We start from the raw sequence: 21,339 nt of genomic DNA on the forward strand, positions 1-21,339 counted from the left end.
TAGATATGAATAAGGATATATATAATTGTAATAGTGGGCTCTTTATTCTGCTCCAAATGTGTCTTGTAAGTTACTTACACAGACAGTTGTAAGGTGTGTATTACTGGCTAATATGTGAAACCTATTCTAAAGTGTTATTGATGTTTCTCTACGTCCTGCTTGAAGATGCCCCTCACATCCTCATTAGGGTTCATGTCTGGACACGCACGCATTCGACCACTTCATTACTGTCACCTTCAGCACCTTCAGGAAGGCAGTGGTGGTCATCCTGGATGTGCATCATCTAGATAAAACTGCTGTGTGACTCTCTTAGTTCATCTCTAATTCATCAGACGACGGGACTTTGGTGCTTTAACTTATAACCATAAAACTTCAGGAAGGTAGCGGTCCTCTTGGATGTAAGCTTACTGTATATGATTTTATTAAAAGTGCTGTATTTGCCCAATTTTTATCTTTTCATCAGATCACAGAACTCTAGTACTTTAACCACACACTTCAGGAAGCCAATGGTGGTCATCTTGGATGTATCTTTTTTTTTTTAACAAAAAGTGCTGTGTGGCCCAGTTAATCTTCTCATCACCAGACCACAGAACTCTGGTGCTTTCACTATGCACTTCAGAAAGGCAGTGGTGGTGGCCATGTTGGATGTGTATAATTTTGGGGGGAAAAAAGTGCTGTGTAGCTCATTTTATTTATACGTTTCTCTTCTCTCATCCTCTCATCAGTGCACCGTCAGGCATCGCAGCTATCCTTAAATCATGTCGGCCACGAAAAAAATCCTCACCACAGCGGCAAATTATGTTTCTGGCAAACTTTCCCTCTCATGATCCAAGATGACATCATGCACCCAGCAGATGTTAAGGTGGTTCACATGATGACACGTCTGACATGCATGATGGTGGGTGTGTCTGACAGATGTTAAGGTGGCTCAGTGCACACAGGCATGCATCTGACATGTACGGTATGATGGTGTGTGTGTCTGACACAGCTGTTAAGGTGGTTCACACAATGACACGTCTGACGTGTATGATGGTTGGTGTGTCTGACAGATGGGCTGTCACAGCAGACAAACTGTATAGCAGGGTCATACAGATAGCACAGTGTAATCCGTGAAGAGTTAAACAGCTTTCAACTTTTTGAAGGAGGCATGCCTCTCAACACACTGCAATGGAGCCACAATTCAGTGCAAGAACAAGTAAGTGACATCACCCATTGTCACCCATCAGCCAATGTCAAGTAAATAAGAAAACCACAAAGGCAGGCTGACAGATGTTTCCGTTTCTGACCATTGATGTGATGCGTCTAGCTCCAGCTTATGGATTCCCCACACGCAAGTTAGAGTTCATGTCTGGACACACGGTCACTTTTGACAACTTCAGGAAGTCAGTGGTGGTCATCTTGAATGTGTATCATGTTGAAAAACTGCTGTGTGGCTCAGTTTATCTTTCCTTCTCATCAGACCACACCACATGGGACTCTGGTACTTTCACTTTCAACTTCAGGAAGGCAGTGGTGGTCATCTTGGACGTGTATCATTTTTTAAAAAGTGCTGCGTGGCTCAGTTTATCTTCCTTCTCATCCAACCGCAGGACACGGGGCTCCATAATTCATGCTTTTAACTTTTGAACTGGAGTCGAGTCGACTGCATGTCTCAGCAAACAGGCCGTAGGCTTTCCTGTGAGCAGACTTCACAAGTGTCTGCCCTTTAGGAAGATGACCAGGCAGTCTCTTTTTTTAAAGATTTTATTTGATAGAACAGTGTGAGAGGTGGACAGGAAACGAATTGGGAGAGAGACGGGGAGGGGTCGGCAAAGGACCCGGGAATCGAACCTGGGACAGCCACACGGCAGGCGAGTGCCCCACCGGTTGGCCACGGCAGAGCCAGGCAAACTCTGTTTTTAATAGGAAAGATATGATTTAAAATAACTGTGGAGGACAGGAAGAGAGTGGAGAGAGATGCGGCAGGATTGGGAAATGGTGCCCTGCCGTGGCTCAAACGGTATGGCACTGTACTGTCACGCCGGGGAACCGGGTTCAATTCCGACCCAAGGTAATTTGCCAATCCTCCCCTGTCTCTCTCTACCACTCATTTCCTGTCCAATTCTTCATTGCACTATCATAATAAAGGCCAAACATGTCCCCAAAAGAATAGATTTTGAACCAGATTTGAACCCGGGTCCCCATGGACATGGAAGCCCATTCATGACACGGTGCATTAGCATGATGCACCACTTCACTCTATCACTAGCACTATTGTTCTTTTTTTGTCAAGACTTATTGGTACATGTCTAGCATAAGAATGAGTTTAGGTACTCGGTTATCACCAGCATATTAATTTGCAAGACATCATTTAAAAATTGGGGCTAAAAAAAAGAAAGAAAAAATGTCTCTCTTCATTCGAGTCACACTAGGAGATCCTTGTGCTTGTGAGCTGTTTGCGAGTGCACCTGAATCACAGGCTCATTTCCTGAAATGTAATGGAGGAACACACTTTTGAGATATGCAAAGCTGATCCTGATTTTTTTTTTTTTTTAATTTTCAACACCACAGAAAAGTGCCACAGAAAAGTTTCCTCCGGTATCAAAGGCAGTTGGAAACTGGGATGCCCATTTGGGAAGAGATCCAACAGACTTGAAGTCATAAGTATAGGGATCATGAGACAACTATCTGACTATCTGTCAAGAGTCGGTATGACATGTCATGCAGTTCACATGACAAGCCACCAGCTTCAAGAATAGCTTTTGCATGAAAAAGGAAATCAGAGCTTCTGCACCGAATTCTGAGAAAAACACAGGATACATTGTGATGGTGTGATCATCATTAAAGTTGTGGTTGTGCTCTGATGAGTCTGCCTCTTTGGTGCAGCAGTAAGAAATCTAGCTATTAGGAACCCCAGATTTGAATTTGGGAAGGGCAACTCCACTCCCTTCACTATTTTTAAAGAGTATGCCTTTGTAAAAAGCCTTCCTAGAGAGCATTATCTGTTCTATTGTTTGGGAGAATATTTCTCTCTTTGGGTTTATCGTTCTATTTCCAAACCATTCTCTTATTGTGATTGGTGCATGTGGTCTATTTCAAATCCCAATTGCAAATGAGAAAATGACATTACAATTGTGCTTTTGCAAGATATTTAATACATTTTCTGTCGTCAGTAGGGGTGTAAATAATAATTGAAATGTATCAATGCATCGATGTATCGGCTGGCGATTTAATCGAATCGCATCGTATCGTGGGGCATTCTTAAGTATCGAAAAAAATCAAATCGCTGGCCCCTGTCCAATGCCCTAGCTCCATATCATAATAGAAGTAGAAAAGTAATCAAATCGAATCGAATCGTATTGTATAGTGGGGAATTCTTAAGTATCGAAAATAATCGAATCCCTAGTTTAAGACATCGACACCGTATCGTATCGTCATGGAGGCTGTGATTTACACCCCTAGTCGTCAGTGACATCATCATGAGGTCACAAGCAGGCAAGTGAGCAAGGAAGGACGGAAGTCCGCATATTGGAATGCACACATAATCTGTAGTGTACCATAGAGTTTGAGGCTGTTTGAGGCCTTTAGTCATTACACACCCTGCCCTGCAGAAGTCCCAGATGATCAATCCTTAGCCTGAATACTTACTTAGGGCGCGATCACACAGACCGCGGGTTTTACAGTAGGAGGCGGATGTGTTCTATTGTTTGTCAATGAAAATGAGCGGATTACGCGTTTAATATCAGCGCAAGGCGGGTTGCGGATTCTCCCCCTCTCCGCGTTGGGAGGATCGAGTTGAAAAATTTTCAACTCAAGGCGGAAAACCCGCGGCAGATTTCCAGATGGTCGATAGGAGACCATTATCAACATTCATATCAGATTCACTATCCAACGTTAGGAGAGCAAGAAAAGAGCTCGTCTTCTATTCATTTTACATAGATGAATGGATAAAGCATTTTGTGTATGTTTTCACAACATTTAATGACACAACACCATCGATTAGGCTACGTTGCAAGTGACAGTTGAGTCGTTACGTTGCCTAGTCACCGCATTCGAATGGGCAGTGGATGCGCGCTCTGTGTGGTCACTTCTGATTAATCAGCTGGACGCGCATTGCAGATTGTAGGCAGAAATCCGCAGTCTGTATGATCGCGCCCTTAGTCCAGAATCCAGTTAGTCAATACACCAAGAAATCTTTTTTTGGGGGGTGGGATGTGAATCGAATAGTAGAAGAAAGGAAACATAAAAACTGGATGTCTGAGCAAAAACTGCAAGTTAGAATGATGTTGCACAATTTTCCTAAGAAGGAAAGTGGTTCTCTTTACCATAAAGCAGAAACTGAGACAGAGTGACTTGAACTAAAAAATCAATATCACTTCCTCAGCATTTTGCAGTGGCATTAAATGACCTACCGTTTCTGCCTTGCTTGCTTGGAGTTTTTTGCTTGGAGCATTTATCCTACAGAAAGACGATGGTCGAAAACAAGGCTTTGGGAGAAACCTGCTCAACTGTTTTAAACTTGAAAGCATGTTTTTGCATGTGTGTATGTATACGTGCATGTGCATGTGTGCGTGCATGGTTTTTAACTGGAAGCTCAAAGGCTGATGGGAGAACAAAGGTTCACTCACAAAACAGTACACACACAGACACAAAATAGTACACAGAGGTGTGTATCCTGACCTGTTGTTGGCCATGAGGGGTGCATGAGAGGGCACACGCCAAAACATACAGAACACACATACTATACGCACGCGCGCGCACACACACACGCGCACACACACACACACACACACACACACACACACACACACACACACACACACACACACACACACACACACACACACACACACACACACACACACACACACACACACACACAGTGTGCTATACTTTTACTGTAATGTACTAATACTGTATGTGTATAAGGTCTTCATGTATGTTTTGTATTTGTGTAGTTATGTAAGCTCCGTAATTTCCTTCAGGATTAATAAAAGCACTATGCTCTACTCTACGGACACACACACACACCATCCTCGTACATGTCTACATTACCTGTTGTTGGCCGTGAGGTCGCACTGGAACCCCGATGGCTGATGGGAGAATCGCACGAGGGGGCATCGGGCGTTCAGGATCTTCTGGACCCCCACGCACCCTGGGGCGAACTGCTCCACGCCCTCCCCCACCACCGACAGCACGCTCTGGGTCACCGTACGCTCTGACGCCACCCTCTTCATCTGGTATTCCACCGACAGGCCTGAGGGCTGGGGGACAAGAGGGAGGGGACACGTCTGGTTAGAGGACGACACGACACAACAAAAAACAACAATGATGACCACACACCACACACACACACACACACACACACACACACTGTGTGTAGGGGACACAGAGTCCGACACCACTCTCTTCATCTGGTACTCCACAGGGAGGCACCAAGAAACATGCGCACACGCACACGCACACACAAACACATACGGAAGCATGTGGAGGGGGGTCACATTGGTTAGAGGATCATAATACAGAAATATCCACACACACACACACACACACACACACACACACACACACACACACACACACACACACACACACACACACACACACACACACACACACACACACACACACAAAGTGTGTGTGGAGGGAATATCTCAGAAACACACACACAATATACACACACTGCACTGTGTTGTTTGTGACGGGAACCCAACTCCCCAGAGAGGTCTAGGGGCTATGTGACAGAAGGGAAACACGCAATCTGGTTAGAGGACGACACACACCAACAACCACAGTACACACACACACACACACACACACACACACAGACACACACACACACACACACACACAGACACAGACACAGACACAGACACACACACACACACACACACACACACACACACACACACACACACACACACACACACACACACACACACACACACACACACAAAGTGAGGCAAGGATGACAGACACTAGGGTTGAAAAGGGGTGGACAATTCCCAGAAAGTTACGATATGTTTTTTTACCCACTATTTTGATGTCTTTAGACTTTGATACTTCTTAGTTTATTACCGTTAATTCCCAATAAAAAAAAAAAATCCCAATTATTCGTATGGAACATTTGAAAATTCCCAGAACTTTGCAACTTTTGCAATTATGTTGCCTTTTTGACGATGACAAACTCTTAAATCTTAAATCTGAATGTCCCTGAAACGTAATAATCTTCTACCCTCCTTCCCTGGCATTGTTTCTGTGGGAAACACTGCATTGTATTACTGCACTGCATGAAGGGAAACTAACTCTTTTGACTTAAGACTACAGACAGACTGGTTAGAGGGTGAGAGACACACAAACACACACAATGAACTGCAAAGAATAAAACACCATTGAAAGGGTTTTATGGAGAGCCAAGTAAAGCCTTGTCAATGTGGTAGGTTTTTGTTGTCAAGGCATGTGCCTTAATGCATTGGGGGTGGATTAAGACAGTGGGAACAGTGTACATTGGGGCATAGGCTGAAGACATATGGGTCATTTCACGTGAAATCAGACACTTTAGGACCCGACCGACCCGGATTTCAATCATACTTGGTGTGCCTTTTAAGTAGCAAGGTAGCACCCCAGAACTGCATTGGTTTGAATCTGACACTAATATTAAGGGAGAAACAGACTAGGAAAGGTTCACATGTGAGGGTAGGACACTATACATTCAGCCTTGATTATATCAGACAGTGTTAGTCACAAAAAGCTGCCTGTGGTGTTGTTTGAAAGCTCTTTTTTGGCTCTATAAATTACACAATCAGCTTGGAATACAGCAACCCTCAGAATATGAATTATGATAAATTGAAAAATTAAAAATGGAATATCTAAAAAACTCATATTTTATGGCCAGTTCCTTGTCTTAACGTAGCCAGCAATGTCATGAACAACACCTGACATTCTGGTGTTTGGTTCTTTATTCATTTCAAAGATAATGGGACATAAAGATTGAAATGAGTTGTAATAAAGTAGTAATTCATTAGTGTCAGGGACAGGACTGGACTGGCCATCTGGCATAACGGGCATTTTCCCGGTGGACCCTGCACCCTCGTCTGTCCCTATTCCAGGTACTCAAGAACTACACAGGTTCTGCCCATTGTCAATTGACACTGTCTGAGCTCGACCATTTTCAGCTTTATGAGAAGGCAGGGTTGAAAGAATAAGCTCAGTAAAAAAATTTTTTTTTAAATGTTCAAGCATCGAAGGGTATGTTGTAGCTGTTTAAGATGTCAACTAGTGGCTAGCATGTGTTCAAGAATGTATGCCGAACACTGGAGAGGTGAAACTGAACTTCCTGCATCCCCATGGACCATCTCCATCCTTCACATATTCCGACAGACAAGCGGTCATGTGATATTACTATGGTATTACCATAATATTGCTAGGTGATCTGTATGACTATCTGTATCTCTAAAATGAATAAAGAACCAAACAACAGCATTTCAGGTGTTGCTCATGACATTACCGGCTACGTTTGGACAAGGAACTGACCATTTTAAAATATGAGTTTTTTAGATATTCAATTTTTAATTTTTTCAATTTATCATAATTCATATTCCGAGGGTTGCTGTATTCCAAGCTGATTGTGTAACATGTAGAGCCAGAAAAAAGCTTTCAAACAACACACCACAGACATCTTTTTGTGACTAACACTGACTGATATAATCAAGGCTGAATGTATAGTGTCCTACCCTCATTTGTAAACCTTCGCTAGTCTGTTTCTCCCTTAATATTCATGTCAGATTCAAACCAATGCAGTTCTGGGGTGCTACCTTGCTACTAAAAAGGCACACCAAGTATGATTGAAATCCGTGTCGGTCGGGTCCCAAAGTGTCTGATTTCACGTGAAATGACCCATATGAAAGAACAGAAAACAATGGAGCACCTCTGCACACAGATTACGCTTTCAGAAGGGACTGTATGTGATGAAGTCACATTGCTTTGTGCCCTACTGTACAGTGCACTGAGAGTGACATTTGAAGTGTGTGTGTATGTGTGTATGTATGTGTCATCTCCTTCACACATACAACACACATACACACGCACACACACACACACTGTAGTACACCATTATACTTAATCCCCTTCATACATACAATTGAAACATTAGCACGCGAGCCAACACACGCACACACACACACACACACACACACACCTCCACTCATGGTGTCCAGATCCAGGAGGAGGTGCGGGTCGCAGCCAAGTACACACACACACACACACACACACACCCACACACACACACACACACACACACACACACACACACACACACACACACACACACACACACACACACACACACACACACACACACACACACACACACACACACACACACACACACACACACGATGCTCACCCGCTTGACTCCCCCTCCACTGATGGTGTCCAGATCGAGGAAGAGGTCCAGGTCGCAGCCCAGCTTCCCAAAGCCGTTGACCGAGGAGCCGAACGGCCGAATGGTGCATTCTGGGAAGAAGGCGCCGGCGATGTCCTTGATGAGCGAGCAGACCAGGAAGCGGAGAGCCACGTTCTCATTGGTCAGCTCCAGTGTGGAGGTCAAAGTGTGCAGCTGCTGGTCGATCTGTAATATCGAGATCATACAAACATGTCAGACTCACTGTGGAATCATCTGTTTTCACTATGAACTATATTACATATTGTAACAAGAAGCACTCAGAGAGCGCAGACCTGGCCGCCAAGGAAGCTGCTTGATAGAACATTTGACTATGTTACACCCTGTCTTTCTGCTTATTTTGTGGAGTTAGAAACTGGAATGTTGCAATTCAATTTGCGGTCACTAGGGACGTCTAGATGTACTATAGGCCAGCAAAGGTCCTGGTTCCGGTTTGTGATCCGCTTGTGATCACCACCAGATTTCACTTGTTCCCTGGGTCATAACTCAGACCTCCACAAAGTTTCGTCCAAATCCGTTGAATAGTTATTGAGTTATCCTGCTGACAAACAGACAAACAAACAGACAGACAGACAAACAGACAAACCAACGTGACCAAAAACATTACCTCCTTGGCGGAGGTAACTATATTACAACTATATATTAGCCAGTGCTCTCCCCCATCCTCCTCCATGACTGAGGTACCCTGAGCATGGTACTGTCCCGTCGCACTGCTCCCTTGGGGCGCCATTGGGGGTTGCCCCCTTGCACGGGTGAGGCATAAATGTAATTTTGTTGTGTGCAGTGTGCAGTGTTCACTTGTGTGCTGTGGAGTGCTGTGTCACAATGACAATGGGAGTTGGAGTTTCCCAGTTGGGCTTTCACTTTCACTTTCACTATATTATCTTTCCAAAGCATGGCCATAGATCCGACTGATTTGGGCATTAAATTGTAACAACATGGGGCTGAAATTCATAATATCTACCTGTTAAATTAAGTCTGAAGTTTTAAAACACATCATGAATCAACATCCATGTGACCCTCTGATGAAGACGGAAGGCACACTGTTGAAACATGCCAGGTAAAGGATAAAAACTTGTAGGCCTACATGTTTCAAAAGAAAAATGTAAGTATTGATGGGGCTGAAAAGTCTGTAGGCCTACAGCTAGCTTTTGACTATTATTTATTGCAGTTCAACAACACACCTGTGGCCCACAGCACTTGTATGCAAATAACCAGGATAAACAGTACTAATACAATATTTCAGGCTGTACTGAATATACTATAATACTATATACACTATAAGTTACTGTACTGAATATTCTATAATAAAGATAATAAACCTCTTTCATACCACCATTGTAACATTTTAGATAAGTACAACCTACTGAGTTTTGACAATTTCTGTAAATTCTCCTATAGCTGTCTTCTTTATAAGACTTTGCATGGCCTGGCGCCACCTTGTTTACAGGATTTTATAAAATATCGTCAAACACGAGTAACTCGAGCAGTGGTCAATAAAGATGTAGAGATTCCTTTCAGGAAAACCTCTTTCAGTCAAAATGCATTATCTACTAAAGGCGGCATATTATGGAACTCTATTCCTCTGCATATAAGGGAATGTCCCTCTTTAGCCACCTTTAAGATGGAGTATAAAAAGTGGCTTCGAGCCCAACAAACATGTTCACACTGATGGTCTGAGCCTCTACACAGTGTACACGCACACACGCACTCACATAACACATGGCCCTATTTTGGGACCTTTTTCTTTTCTCTTTTCCTTTTATTTACATGCATGCCTTTTGCTTCTGTAGTGGGTTTTATTTCTTTTGTTACTAACAGTCTGTTTTATTTTAAAGTCTATTGCTTGTAAACATCTAGCCTGCCTATTGGACACCAGATGGAAATTAGCCCTTGGGCTACAATCTGGCATGTTTACATATATGTACATGTATGTATGTGTTCATTAATGTGCAATGTCCTGAACAAATAAAGTAAAGTAAAAGTTCTAAAGTAAAAGTAAATGAATAGAAGGCCATTAATTTAGTCACATGCCATTTCACTACTATGAGCAATTTTAACACGTGCCAGTTGGAATGCTTTTCAAACATCCTGTAAAAGGGTGGGGAGGTCTGCTCTGTTGCCAGTATTTTTAAACACATCCTGTACAAGTCACGATGTATACTTGGACATTTCTCTAAAGTTAGTCATAGTTAAAAACAAAAAAAAGCAGGCAAACAGGAAGTGTATGGCCAAAAACAGCCCTAGAGCCATTCCCACATTTGTCTGTGTTCCTGAAAACTTGTTGGTTGTGATGAATGGGCTGCATATCCCTGAGCTTATGATACTGTCCTTATATTGGTATTGCCAGGGAAGATGACAGTTGGGGGCAAAGGTCTCAGTTGTCCCGGGCCCAGGGAGGGGGTGGTGGGGGGCAGAACTGGGTGCTCATTACATTGCATACATTGAGTGGAGAGGGCCCTTTCAAATGACTTTGTCTCAGGCCCGGCCAAAGCTGTCAGTGGCCCTGAGTGTTGCATTAGTCATCATGTCGTGCATTAGTATTAGTATTCCAACAGCATGCTTCAGCCCTCTCCTCATACCGTAAAGGAATATGAAATTCAGAACTGAAACTCCAGTGCAGACAGTACAGTCCTGGCACTGTTGTTAACAACATAGTCTGAATACCAAAGATTCCTTTCTTAAGATTCCTTGAATACCAAAGTTCCTCACTCATTTCAATAACATGTGCTCAGATCTGGCCCTCTCCTTCTCAGCTTCAGTTTACACTGTTAATGAAGTGAAAGCAAAGTGAAAGCGCAACTGGGAAATTCCAACTCAGCACAGCACTCCACAGACACAGCATTCCAAAGCACACACGTGAACACTGCACACAACAAAATTGCATTCATACCTCACCCATGCAAGGGGGCAGCCCCCAATGTCACCGGAAAGAGAGCAGTGCGGCGGGACAGTAGTACCATGCCTAGGGTTCCTCAGTCATGGAGGAGGATGGGGGGGAGCGCTGGTTAATTACTCTCCCCAACAAACTGGTTGGTCGAACCGGCAACATTTGGGCTACAAGTCTGATGCCCTAACCGCTTACCCATGACTGCCCAGTACTGACAATGATTCACATGGGATACATATTGCCTGCTTGCAGAGCAAGTCCCGCTTCTAGTAATATCCAAGTAGTTTCTTGCTTGCTTGCTTGATTCGTATTAAGTTATTCAAGTCTAAGTGAGCAGTGGTTTAGGTAGAAATAGCGTTTTTCACTATTCGAACGGAGATAAAGACTGCTCTTTGACTCTCCGAGTTTAAATTGCGAGTCTAAATGCATTTTCACGCCCGAAGAACAACTCCAGTAGCTACCAAGTAAACTATTTCGATGCAAAAATCACCGGGTCAGGCTATTGTTCAGAACCACATCATCTGAAATGCTAGCTAGCTAATGTCACTTGACTGGCAGTTTTCGTTCTGTAGATAAAAGTAGACGTGCCAAAGTACTCACCCAAAATTAGGTTACTTCCTGCTGTGTTGCATGCTGTTTTTCATTACAACCTTCCATTTTACACCTATCTTGATGACAGCAAAACTCCTTATCCTTCCATCATATGTTTAGGAACAGGCTAGCTAGCAAGACACTGACAGGACATGTTTTGATTCTCTAGGAAGTAACTGACGTGACGTGATCAGGAAGTGGTTTGATTCGCTATCATAAAACTCAAATACTGTGTGTAATAAAATGCACAGATGATTAAATATCCAGATCTTGACTTTGTAGGAGTTTTGACTTTGTAGGTGTTTTCATGATCTATGTCAGTTCTGTTCATCACATGATTACAAAAATCACACGGAATGTGCATTAGAATGTGTAGATTCAGAATCCATTAAAAATACATAAAATACGTTTTGGGAGCCAACGCATGGGAGGCAAAAACGTACTTTTACGTGACTTGGGAGTCAATGTGGTAATATTGTAGTGTAAGGGATTATTTTGAAAAGACAGTAACATGTAATCAGTAATGCAATACAGTTTTTGAGTAACTTTCCCAACACTGCCTGTGGACCACTGGCAATTCAGAATAATTGCGGAGGATGTCCGAGTTCTTAGTCCCGTGCCAATGTGCCATGTCCGTAATTTGTGAAGTAATAATTCCGCAGCAAATTACCTACTGTGTTTCGGCAAAAGACAGAGGTCCAGTGATAATTCAAGTCCCATGTGAGTGCTCGCATGTGTGTTTGTGAATGCAATTGCATATCTCTTGTCTTTTCCTGGAGTGAATAATGGAGGATACTGGCGAAAGTCTGATTAACATCATTTCAGGAGCAAGTGGTAGGTGGCCTATCCTGTGTACATTGAACCAGATAAGCAAAAACAACTCTACACTAATGTACATATTTCAACTCCCACGTTTTACTTTGCTCTAAAAAACAATTATTACCATAGTTAGTACTAGATTACTGCAACATTACAGGGAGACTCATCATTGTTATTCTGGTAACAACCCTTATAAGGGGCTGTGTCCTTTTAAAATTTCCATGGATCTCAAATACACATGAAATCAGATCCGCAACAATTTCTGTTAGCGTTCTACTTGTGTGCCCATGTTGGTTATCCCATGCAGGAGGTTATGCAAGATATACTATAATAATAATGTAACAGATGAATCGGTGAAAAGGGGTCAGTTGTCCCAGGCCCAAGGAGATAAGGGGCCCAAAAATATTGGGTCCTCATTACATTGTATGTATTGGGTGGGGGGCCCAGGACAAAAACGACTTTGTCCTGGGCCAGGAAAAAGCTGTCAGCAGGCCTAGGAGGAAAGATACACGTAGCCAACTCATTAATATGTTTCACCACTGTTTGACTCTGCCGCGACCTCAAAAGGGAAGTCTGGAAGATCGCCCCTCGTGGTTGTGTCAAAATTGCACCGCATGCCCATTTCTTGTGTCAGGTGTGCTACTGCACATGTCAACATTTCAGCGCGGTAACAGCAAGATTTATGTTTCTGACATGCTGTTACTCAACTGATTAGACATCTTGAGTAACATCAGAAGCCGTAAAGGCTCACGGTGCACGGGACGGTTAACAGATAACGCTGCCTTTTTGCAATTAAAACGGTAACCTCCACCGTCAACATTTTTTTGTGCAGTAACCGTGTACACCGGTAACCGTGACAGCCCTTCTGCACACAACACTGACATAAAATAAAGTGGCATTGTGTTTGTGCATGAAAAATGCACACACACACCTGTCCTGCAGCAAGCACATCTCAGGCCCAACACCCAATATTCCCTTCTAGCATCAACTTACACTCTCCTCCGCAGAAAGCCTCTGGATCAAGTCATTGACTGGTGGAGCTGTGTGTGGGTGGAGTTTCAGGCTGGCGGGCCCAGTTGACTGGTCCATTCCGGTGCCTCTCAGGCTGAGGAGGCGGGATTTGAAAGGCACGGAGGCTTCGTGTAGGACGCTGGGCAGCGTGGTGGCTTCATGGAGCGATAGGATGCCCTCTCTGTTCGCAAACTCCACCACTGCGTACGTACCCTTTACAGGCAGAGAGACAAACACATGCACATACACAATTAAGATCCAAACACCATTGACCTATAGCCTACATTTCATTATGCCCTGCCAATTTTTAGCATTCCATTGACTGACATAATTTCCGGCCTGGTAATGGTTGCAATTGACACATATGGACTCACAATACCAGAAATCCAATGAGTATTGGACACAAAATGACCCAACCAATTGATGGCTGTAACACTACTGTTACAGTGTTTCCCATACATTGAGGAAACTATGGCGGCCCGCCATAGTTTAAATTTGGCCGCCATAGTTTCCGAAAATGTAAAAAAAATAAAAAAAATAAAAAAATAAATTTTTTATTTTTTTTTACGATTTCCGTTTTTGTTAAAAACGATTTGAATTACGATTTCCTTCGCATTTTCCTCCTGGAGTAAATACATCCTATAGAGAAAACTACAAGTGCTTGAAACACAGAGGGATCAAAAGCCTAGTCACGTTCTCGTAATCAACTTGGGTTTGGGATCACTACAATTTTTTTTTTTTTTTACATTACTTTTTTTTTTTTACGATGTCCGTTTTTGTTAAAAACGATTTGAATTACGATTTCCTTTGCATTTTCCTCCAGGAATAAATACATCCTATAGGCTACAGAAAACTACAAGTGCTTGAAAGACAGAGGGATCAAAAGCCTAGTCAAGTTGTTGAAGTTAACTTGGGTTTGGGAGCAATAAAAAAAACATTTAGAGAAGGGACAGTTGGGATGAGTTCACTAGCACTCCCCAGGCTTTGCTTTACAGTTGTAATGCGTTAGGTGACATGCCTTCATTGACAAGGCAGAGGAGACATCGGGCTGTATATAGAAATTAATGTGAATATAGACATAAATGTGCAATATGTTGTGCAGCCATTTTAATGGGAGGAATTTTGAAAAACTGGCCAGCACCCCTCATGTAGAATGTGTACGCCTATGTGTGTGTGGGGAAAAGGCATAGCCTACCCTCTTAGACCCTTTTTGTCTATGCGTTAACAATTTCACAGTACTCTTAAATTCTTATCTCTGCTCCTATTTTGTTTTATTATTTTTTCATTACATAGACTCCTGCATGAGGGATGAATGAAACTGTTGTAAACAGAAATGATTCACTGTACTGCATTAAAAAAAAAAAGCGCCCCCCCCCCAAGGTCCGTGTGAACACCCCCCCCCCCAAAAAAAAAATATATTCCCGGCTGCCCCCATAGTTTCCAAAATTTCTGTGGGAAACACTGTGTTACTGTGGAAGACAAGTTATTGTTTTTCCATCCTCTACTTCATTGGCTATATGCATGACAGGTAGGGCAGCTCAATTATGAGAAAAAACAATATCACAATTGTTTCAGTCAATATTGATAATACAATTTTTTTACACAACATTAGACAGATAGACAAATAATTGTGTTTAACAATTCACAATCTTCCCTCCCTTCATCTGTGTGAGTGGAGGGTCATACAGAAACACACAGTGGTGTCCTGCATGACTGTCGGATAGTCTGCTCTGTGCTCGCAGTGGCTCAAGTGGAGGGGAAAGTATTGCGCTTAGTGTAACTTACCTTTTGGCAGCATAGACAAATGAAAAAAAATATTGTTTCAACTCGATAAAATTTAATTTGATGTTGTTTGACAACAATATTGATATCATGCTATAAAATGGATATATTGCACAGCCTTAATGACAAAGATCAGAAGGTGCTTAATGGGACTGGGACAGACAGTAGATTCTTCAGGATCATAAACTGGACAACACATGGTCTGATTTTGCTGCCTTTACAGAACTACATCACAGATAATGAACACTGATAGCCTGATTATCATCGACTTTCAAATCTCTTCGAGCTGTTGCGTCAGGAGGGCACGGCCTTGCTAGAACACTGAGGATAAACACACATCACATTATCACTTACAGTAAGTGTATCCTTATCCTACCCTTCACCTTTACATTTTGAAGGCTAGCTGAAATTGGTGATGTTTACAGAAGACATACTGTACAGAAAGACCTGACATCCCCTCCCACCTCCCTATCTCTCTGACCACCAAAGGTACTGTGGACTTACATAGCCGTCATAGAAGAAACAGTTGTTTATGTCTCCATGTTTGGACAGGAACTTCAGAACCTTCTTTTCGCTGGACTTCGCTGGGCAACTGATCAGGACAGACCTCTCAGCACGCTCTCGCCGCTCCTCCTGAAGAGCCATAAACGTCTTCCCAGTCTCCTCATTGTCTAAACACACGAAGAAGGGACCACAAGCGTTAAGGTAACCAGGTAATCATCCACACATACATTGTTACTGATGTCCACTCCTCACAAATGCCCCTTCAGTTGCTGACAACAACAGACCATTGGAAATGACAGGTGACAGCTAGCCCATGATGATCAGGGCAGAGTCATGCATGTCGCAGCTTTGGGTGCAAATCTTTCTTTGTTATGAACATGAACACTGAGTTCTTACCGGTTATGGGCTGACAAGCTGCTGCATTTGTACCGGTTCCTCTCAGGGACGGCGACAGTTTCCTCCGTAAGTGTTTTAAGAGTTGGCCATTGCTCCACTTATGAAACCTGCTCGCTGCCATGGAGGCCGCCATTGCAGAGACTCGAATGACAGCACATGCGCATGGGGGATACGGCGAGAGGGAAGTTTGAAGAGTACGCGTTTTGAAAGACAACATTGGGTAACCTTTACCTTTAGGCATTTCAGTCAGGATGGTCTCATTGCTATTATCCGAAGAAGAGGTTCCCATAGTCGACATAACGCAGTCAAGAAATTATTGTGATGAAAAAGAGACCAAAGTACGAAAGCAAAAGGTCCAATATGTGCCCCCCCCCCCCCCCCTTCACACAGACATTAGGCCTAAATGTTGTGGGAAAATCTCCTTTCATCTGTCCTTGTTTTTCATTCTTTCATTCTTGCATTCTATCCGTTGGTCATTTTAATAGCCCCACTGGAACCAAATTATTATTAGTAGTATTATTAGTATTATTATTATTATTATTATTATTATCTTACATAGGGCTAATAATGATGATGATGCTGATAATGATGATGATGACGGTGTGCGACGACGATTAATTAGGCTATAACTTCGCGAGAAGAAAAAGATTAGGCTACGGATGTTCATCATGGAAAGATATTTGTCAATATTGGCACATGTCCAGAGCCCGTGGCTGAATGCGCACTCACTGACGCAGTGGAACAAAATTTCGGATTTGTTTGGTGAATCACCCTTACGGAAGGAAAATATATTTTTGAATATATGAAATGAAAATATATTATAATATACTACAATATATTGTTTGCCAATATATCATTTTATATTGTACAGCAGTATATTGCACAATATAAAGTGATATATTTTGCGGTATACGAGAATATAGACATTATTGCCGTTTTCGTATATTGACTTATGTATTGCATTATACTGTGAAATATATTGTTGGATATATGGAATTATATCCCATATAGTATATGACTTATTGATAAATCATATATTGATTTATGTATTGTATTATACTGTACAATATATTGTTGCATATATTGAATTATACCCCATAGTATATGGCTTATTGATGAATCATATATTGATTTATGTATTGCATTATACTGTACAGTATATTACTGCATATATGGAATTATACCCCATAATATATGGCTTATTGATGAATCATATACTGATTAATGTATTGCATTATACTGTACAGTATATTACTGCATATATTGAATTATATCCCATAATATATGGCTTATTGATGAATCATATATTGATTTATGTATTGCATTATACTGTAAAGTATACTGTTGCATATATTGGATTATATCCCATAGTATATGGCTTATTAATTAAATCATATATTGACTTATGTATTGCATTACACTACACAATATACTATAACGTACTTTATACAAGGCATTTATGAAGTAATGTAATTACAACAATGACCAAACATCAATTCAATTCATTCAACTGTTGACATTGGTTTATTAAAAACATGAAACCAACCGACCCTTTAACACCACCGCTCACACATGCAGAGACAGAGGGGCAGACAGGCAGGGAAACGACTTGACAACGACACCGGCCAACAGGCCAAATGCTGGTGAAACTTGCCTGTGGCCAGTAACAATTTCAGTCTCCCACTTTGGCCAGTAACTTGTACTTAATGAAAAAGCAGAAATATTCTAAAAAAAAAACCCAAATAAAACAAAAAGAAAACAAAACAAAAACTGTGGCTGTGGCCGGTAAGCGAAACACCTCACATAAAGCACTGGCACACATGCACACACACAAACACATACGCGTGACCGCGCCCACACACCCGCGCGCGCTCACACACACACACACACCTTCAGATATATTTTTTTTTTAAAGAAAAGAAAGTGAAGGTGAATTCAGGGGCAGACCGCCCGCAGCCTCAGTCACTCAAAGTCAACAAGAGGGCTCATAGGCCTGTCCATGGACTTCTTTTTCTCTTGGTGAAGCAGTTCACAGATTCTTTTATTTAGCGACATCCGGATCTCCCCCATCCTCGCACCTGGATGTGCCTGAGCAACAGCATCTGCAAAAGTAAAGTAAAAAGAATGTTAACTCTCTAACCCATTGAAACTTGAAGGGTATGCCACTAGTTTGGGGCCAAATACACCGTTGGTTCATGAAGGGTTTTATTTTTCATGTTAAGCATTGTGTTACATTCTCATACTCCTTCCTTTCAATAGTCTGAAACAAGCCCAACATTGCCCAGCTTTGTAAACCCAGGTCAATGATTTTAACCACATTTCGCCCAATGAACCCTTGAATGTAACATGTTACATCAGCAAGTTTCACACATTCAATGTGCAGTTAATAATGTAGCTCAAGTAAACTCTAAATCTGGATGTCCTAACCCACTGCCCCTGACCCATCCAGTCCAGACAGCCCCCCCCTCCCCCCACACCGCACACCCACACAGCTCAGTACCCCCACACACACACACACACACACCGTCCTACAACCAACCACACCTTCACCCTGCAATAAATAACTAGGTTACATCCATTCCATAATTAACATAAAAATAATAAAAACAGGGATACATTCATGTCTACATATCCCCCTCCCAACTTTTACCCTAGCTTCCATCCCCACCAGCAGTACCAACACTAGCTGCAGAGGTCCATTTTGTCCCACTCAATCTCTCTTATTCCCGGTTTATTCAGTAGCTTGATTGAATGAGGTATAAAGGATTTTTTGAAACGATTATATTTGCACCAAGGGAGTCTGAACCTCCTCCCAACGTTCAGATAGATGTATTCCCCATTTAGTGCATGATCACCAGTGAGTGAGCATAGTAAAGGCACAGTATTGCTTACCATTTCAAGTACTGGAATGCACACCAGTCCATGTGACTATTTTTTCCTCCAGACCATCGCTGCATACCTCTTCAGCAACCTCTGCAAAAAAAGTTAAAAGAGCAACAGAAAATTAACATTCACTCACACACTTAACCTTAAATAGGCACAAGGATACCCACCAAGCTCATCACTTCTATATCATTGTCAGAATTGTGAGCTAAATCTGGGGGGGGGGAGAGTTCGGTAGACTGGTGGAACTACAGCATTCTAGCTCGCAGTGGCAGAGCTTCGACTGGTGGAACTACAGCATTCTAGCTCGCAGTGGCAGAGCGTCGTAGTGGCACTCTGTGTCTCGTCCCGACAACAGGGAAGATAAGACATTGAAATCGCAGCAGCCAGCATCGTTAACAGTTGCACGTCTGTTCTTGGCACGAAGGCACTCTTTTATGAAGATGATGAAGCGAAGGAAGACTTAAACTCATGCATGTAACTGGCGAGAATGAATTCCGATGAACAAGAATGACTCGCGCATTCGTTTAAGAGTAAACATGAACACCAACATGACTCAATGAATGCAATTGCTGTGAGCAAAGCAAACTCCGAACTATCACAGAGTAGCCGAAGACAACGACGTGTAGGCTACCGTTTTGAAATTCACCAATTTGACGACAAGGCTTCGTTAACCTCTAACAATAGCTCTACAAGAACGGGACAGTGCAGTTAGTTCGTGAGCAAGTTACTCAAAAAAACCTATTGATGTTACCACAATGGGAAAACCGAAGCAGCAACAGCTATGCTTTACCAAAAATAATGCAGGACATTGCCTCGTTTTACTATACTGTAGTGCCCATTTTTTTAAGCAAGTTAGCGATGTGCATTTAGATCTTGTCGCACTTCACTTCTGCTTTGATTCCCTTGCGTTAGCCGAGTAAGCTAGGCGGCTAATTAACTGAGGCCTAGCTTTCTAGGCTGACGTTGGGGCTCAGCAGTATTAGCCAGATAGATGTTGCTAACGTTCTCTGACAAGCCAAATAAAGTGGGCTCACCTGAAATTGACCACTACAACCATATAATATCGACCCAAGTATTACGTTTACGTTTTCAAGATGTGTAGAACCAGACCTACTGTCAATGAGAACTACACACCATTTCGACAACGCAAATATCGCTAGTAGTAAGCTTACAATAGCTTGGTAGCGCGGGAAATTAAAAAAAAAAAAACGTATTTCTAGTCCTTGGGGGAAAAAATGAACAAACATCCAACTTCGATAACCACTTGGCTAAACTTTGCACATCAACCACTGTAGACGTTTCAGACTATATGCTTGTGTATTTATGTTAACAAATTAACAAACTTCTCTTTATAACTTACCTCGAGGCGGCTGGTTGGTTTGTGTCACTGTGGTGGGGAGTCTGGCTGGCGACAGTGTGGAGCTAAAATCCGGACCGCGCTCGAGCCGAGACGGCTCTCTCGCCACTTTAGCTTCAGGTTGTGACGACGTGACGTAGGCGCGTCATACGTGATATGAGAGCTGAGATGATTCAATCAGAGACTCCTGTATATTGATCAATATATTATTATATATGGCCATATATGATCCACCTAAAATGACTTTATAATGTCGAGTAAATGTCCAATGTCGTGCAAAATGTGCTTGCTGAACTAAAAACATCAAGAAATACAGACTGAATAGTGGAATACAGTTTTGTTTTGCCAGCCATATATTTTAAAATATATGGATCAATATATAGTAATATGTTGTTCAATAATATATTGCTATATATTTTCAAATATATGACCGTGTTTGTGATATATTGTGATATATTTTCTAATGTATTGCAGTATAAATTGTAGTATATTGCAGTATATTTTCCTTCCGTAAGGGCAAACCTCTCCCTAGAAAGTGGGCAATTATTCACACCATAGCCTAGCCTATCTATATGACACAAATGCACCTGAGATACCAGAGACACGAGATAACGAAAAGGAAAACGAAACCAAAAGAATCCACGCGCTATCGATGCCCATAAC

General features: G+C 42.2%; 1 protein-coding gene and 1 long non-coding RNA gene across 2 annotated transcripts in view; both read right to left on the reverse strand.

Annotated features, from left to right (window-relative positions):
• Nucleotides 1–16,680, reverse strand: part of mtpap (mitochondrial poly(A) polymerase) — a 29,880-nt gene extending 13,200 nt beyond the window's left edge. Inside the window, exons 1-5 of the mRNA XM_063206193.1 lie at nucleotides 16,434–16,680; nucleotides 16,038–16,204; nucleotides 13,734–13,964; nucleotides 8,384–8,608; nucleotides 5,035–5,243 (exon numbers count right to left, since the gene is read on the reverse strand). Coding sequence (XP_063062263.1) covers nucleotides 5,035–5,243; nucleotides 8,384–8,608; nucleotides 13,734–13,964; nucleotides 16,038–16,204; nucleotides 16,434–16,674 — 1,073 coding nt within the window. The 5' untranslated portion in view covers nucleotides 16,675–16,680. The remainder of the gene's footprint in view (nucleotides 1–5,034; nucleotides 5,244–8,383; nucleotides 8,609–13,733; nucleotides 13,965–16,037; nucleotides 16,205–16,433) is intronic.
• A 1,249-nt stretch (nucleotides 16,681–17,929) lies between these two features.
• On the reverse strand, nucleotides 17,930–21,036 carry LOC134455157 (uncharacterized). The gene is made up of 3 exons (XR_010036048.1): nucleotides 20,680–21,036; nucleotides 19,326–19,406; nucleotides 17,930–18,535 (listed from the first exon to the last, which is right to left on the reverse strand). It is a non-coding gene; the product is annotated as an uncharacterized LOC134455157 (long non-coding RNA).
• Between the last annotated feature and the right edge of the window lie 303 nt (nucleotides 21,037–21,339).

Source organism: Engraulis encrasicolus, chromosome 9 (genome assembly GCF_034702125.1).
Source record: "Engraulis encrasicolus isolate BLACKSEA-1 chromosome 9, IST_EnEncr_1.0, whole genome shotgun sequence".
NCBI lineage: Eukaryota > Metazoa > Chordata > Actinopteri > Clupeiformes > Engraulidae > Engraulis > Engraulis encrasicolus.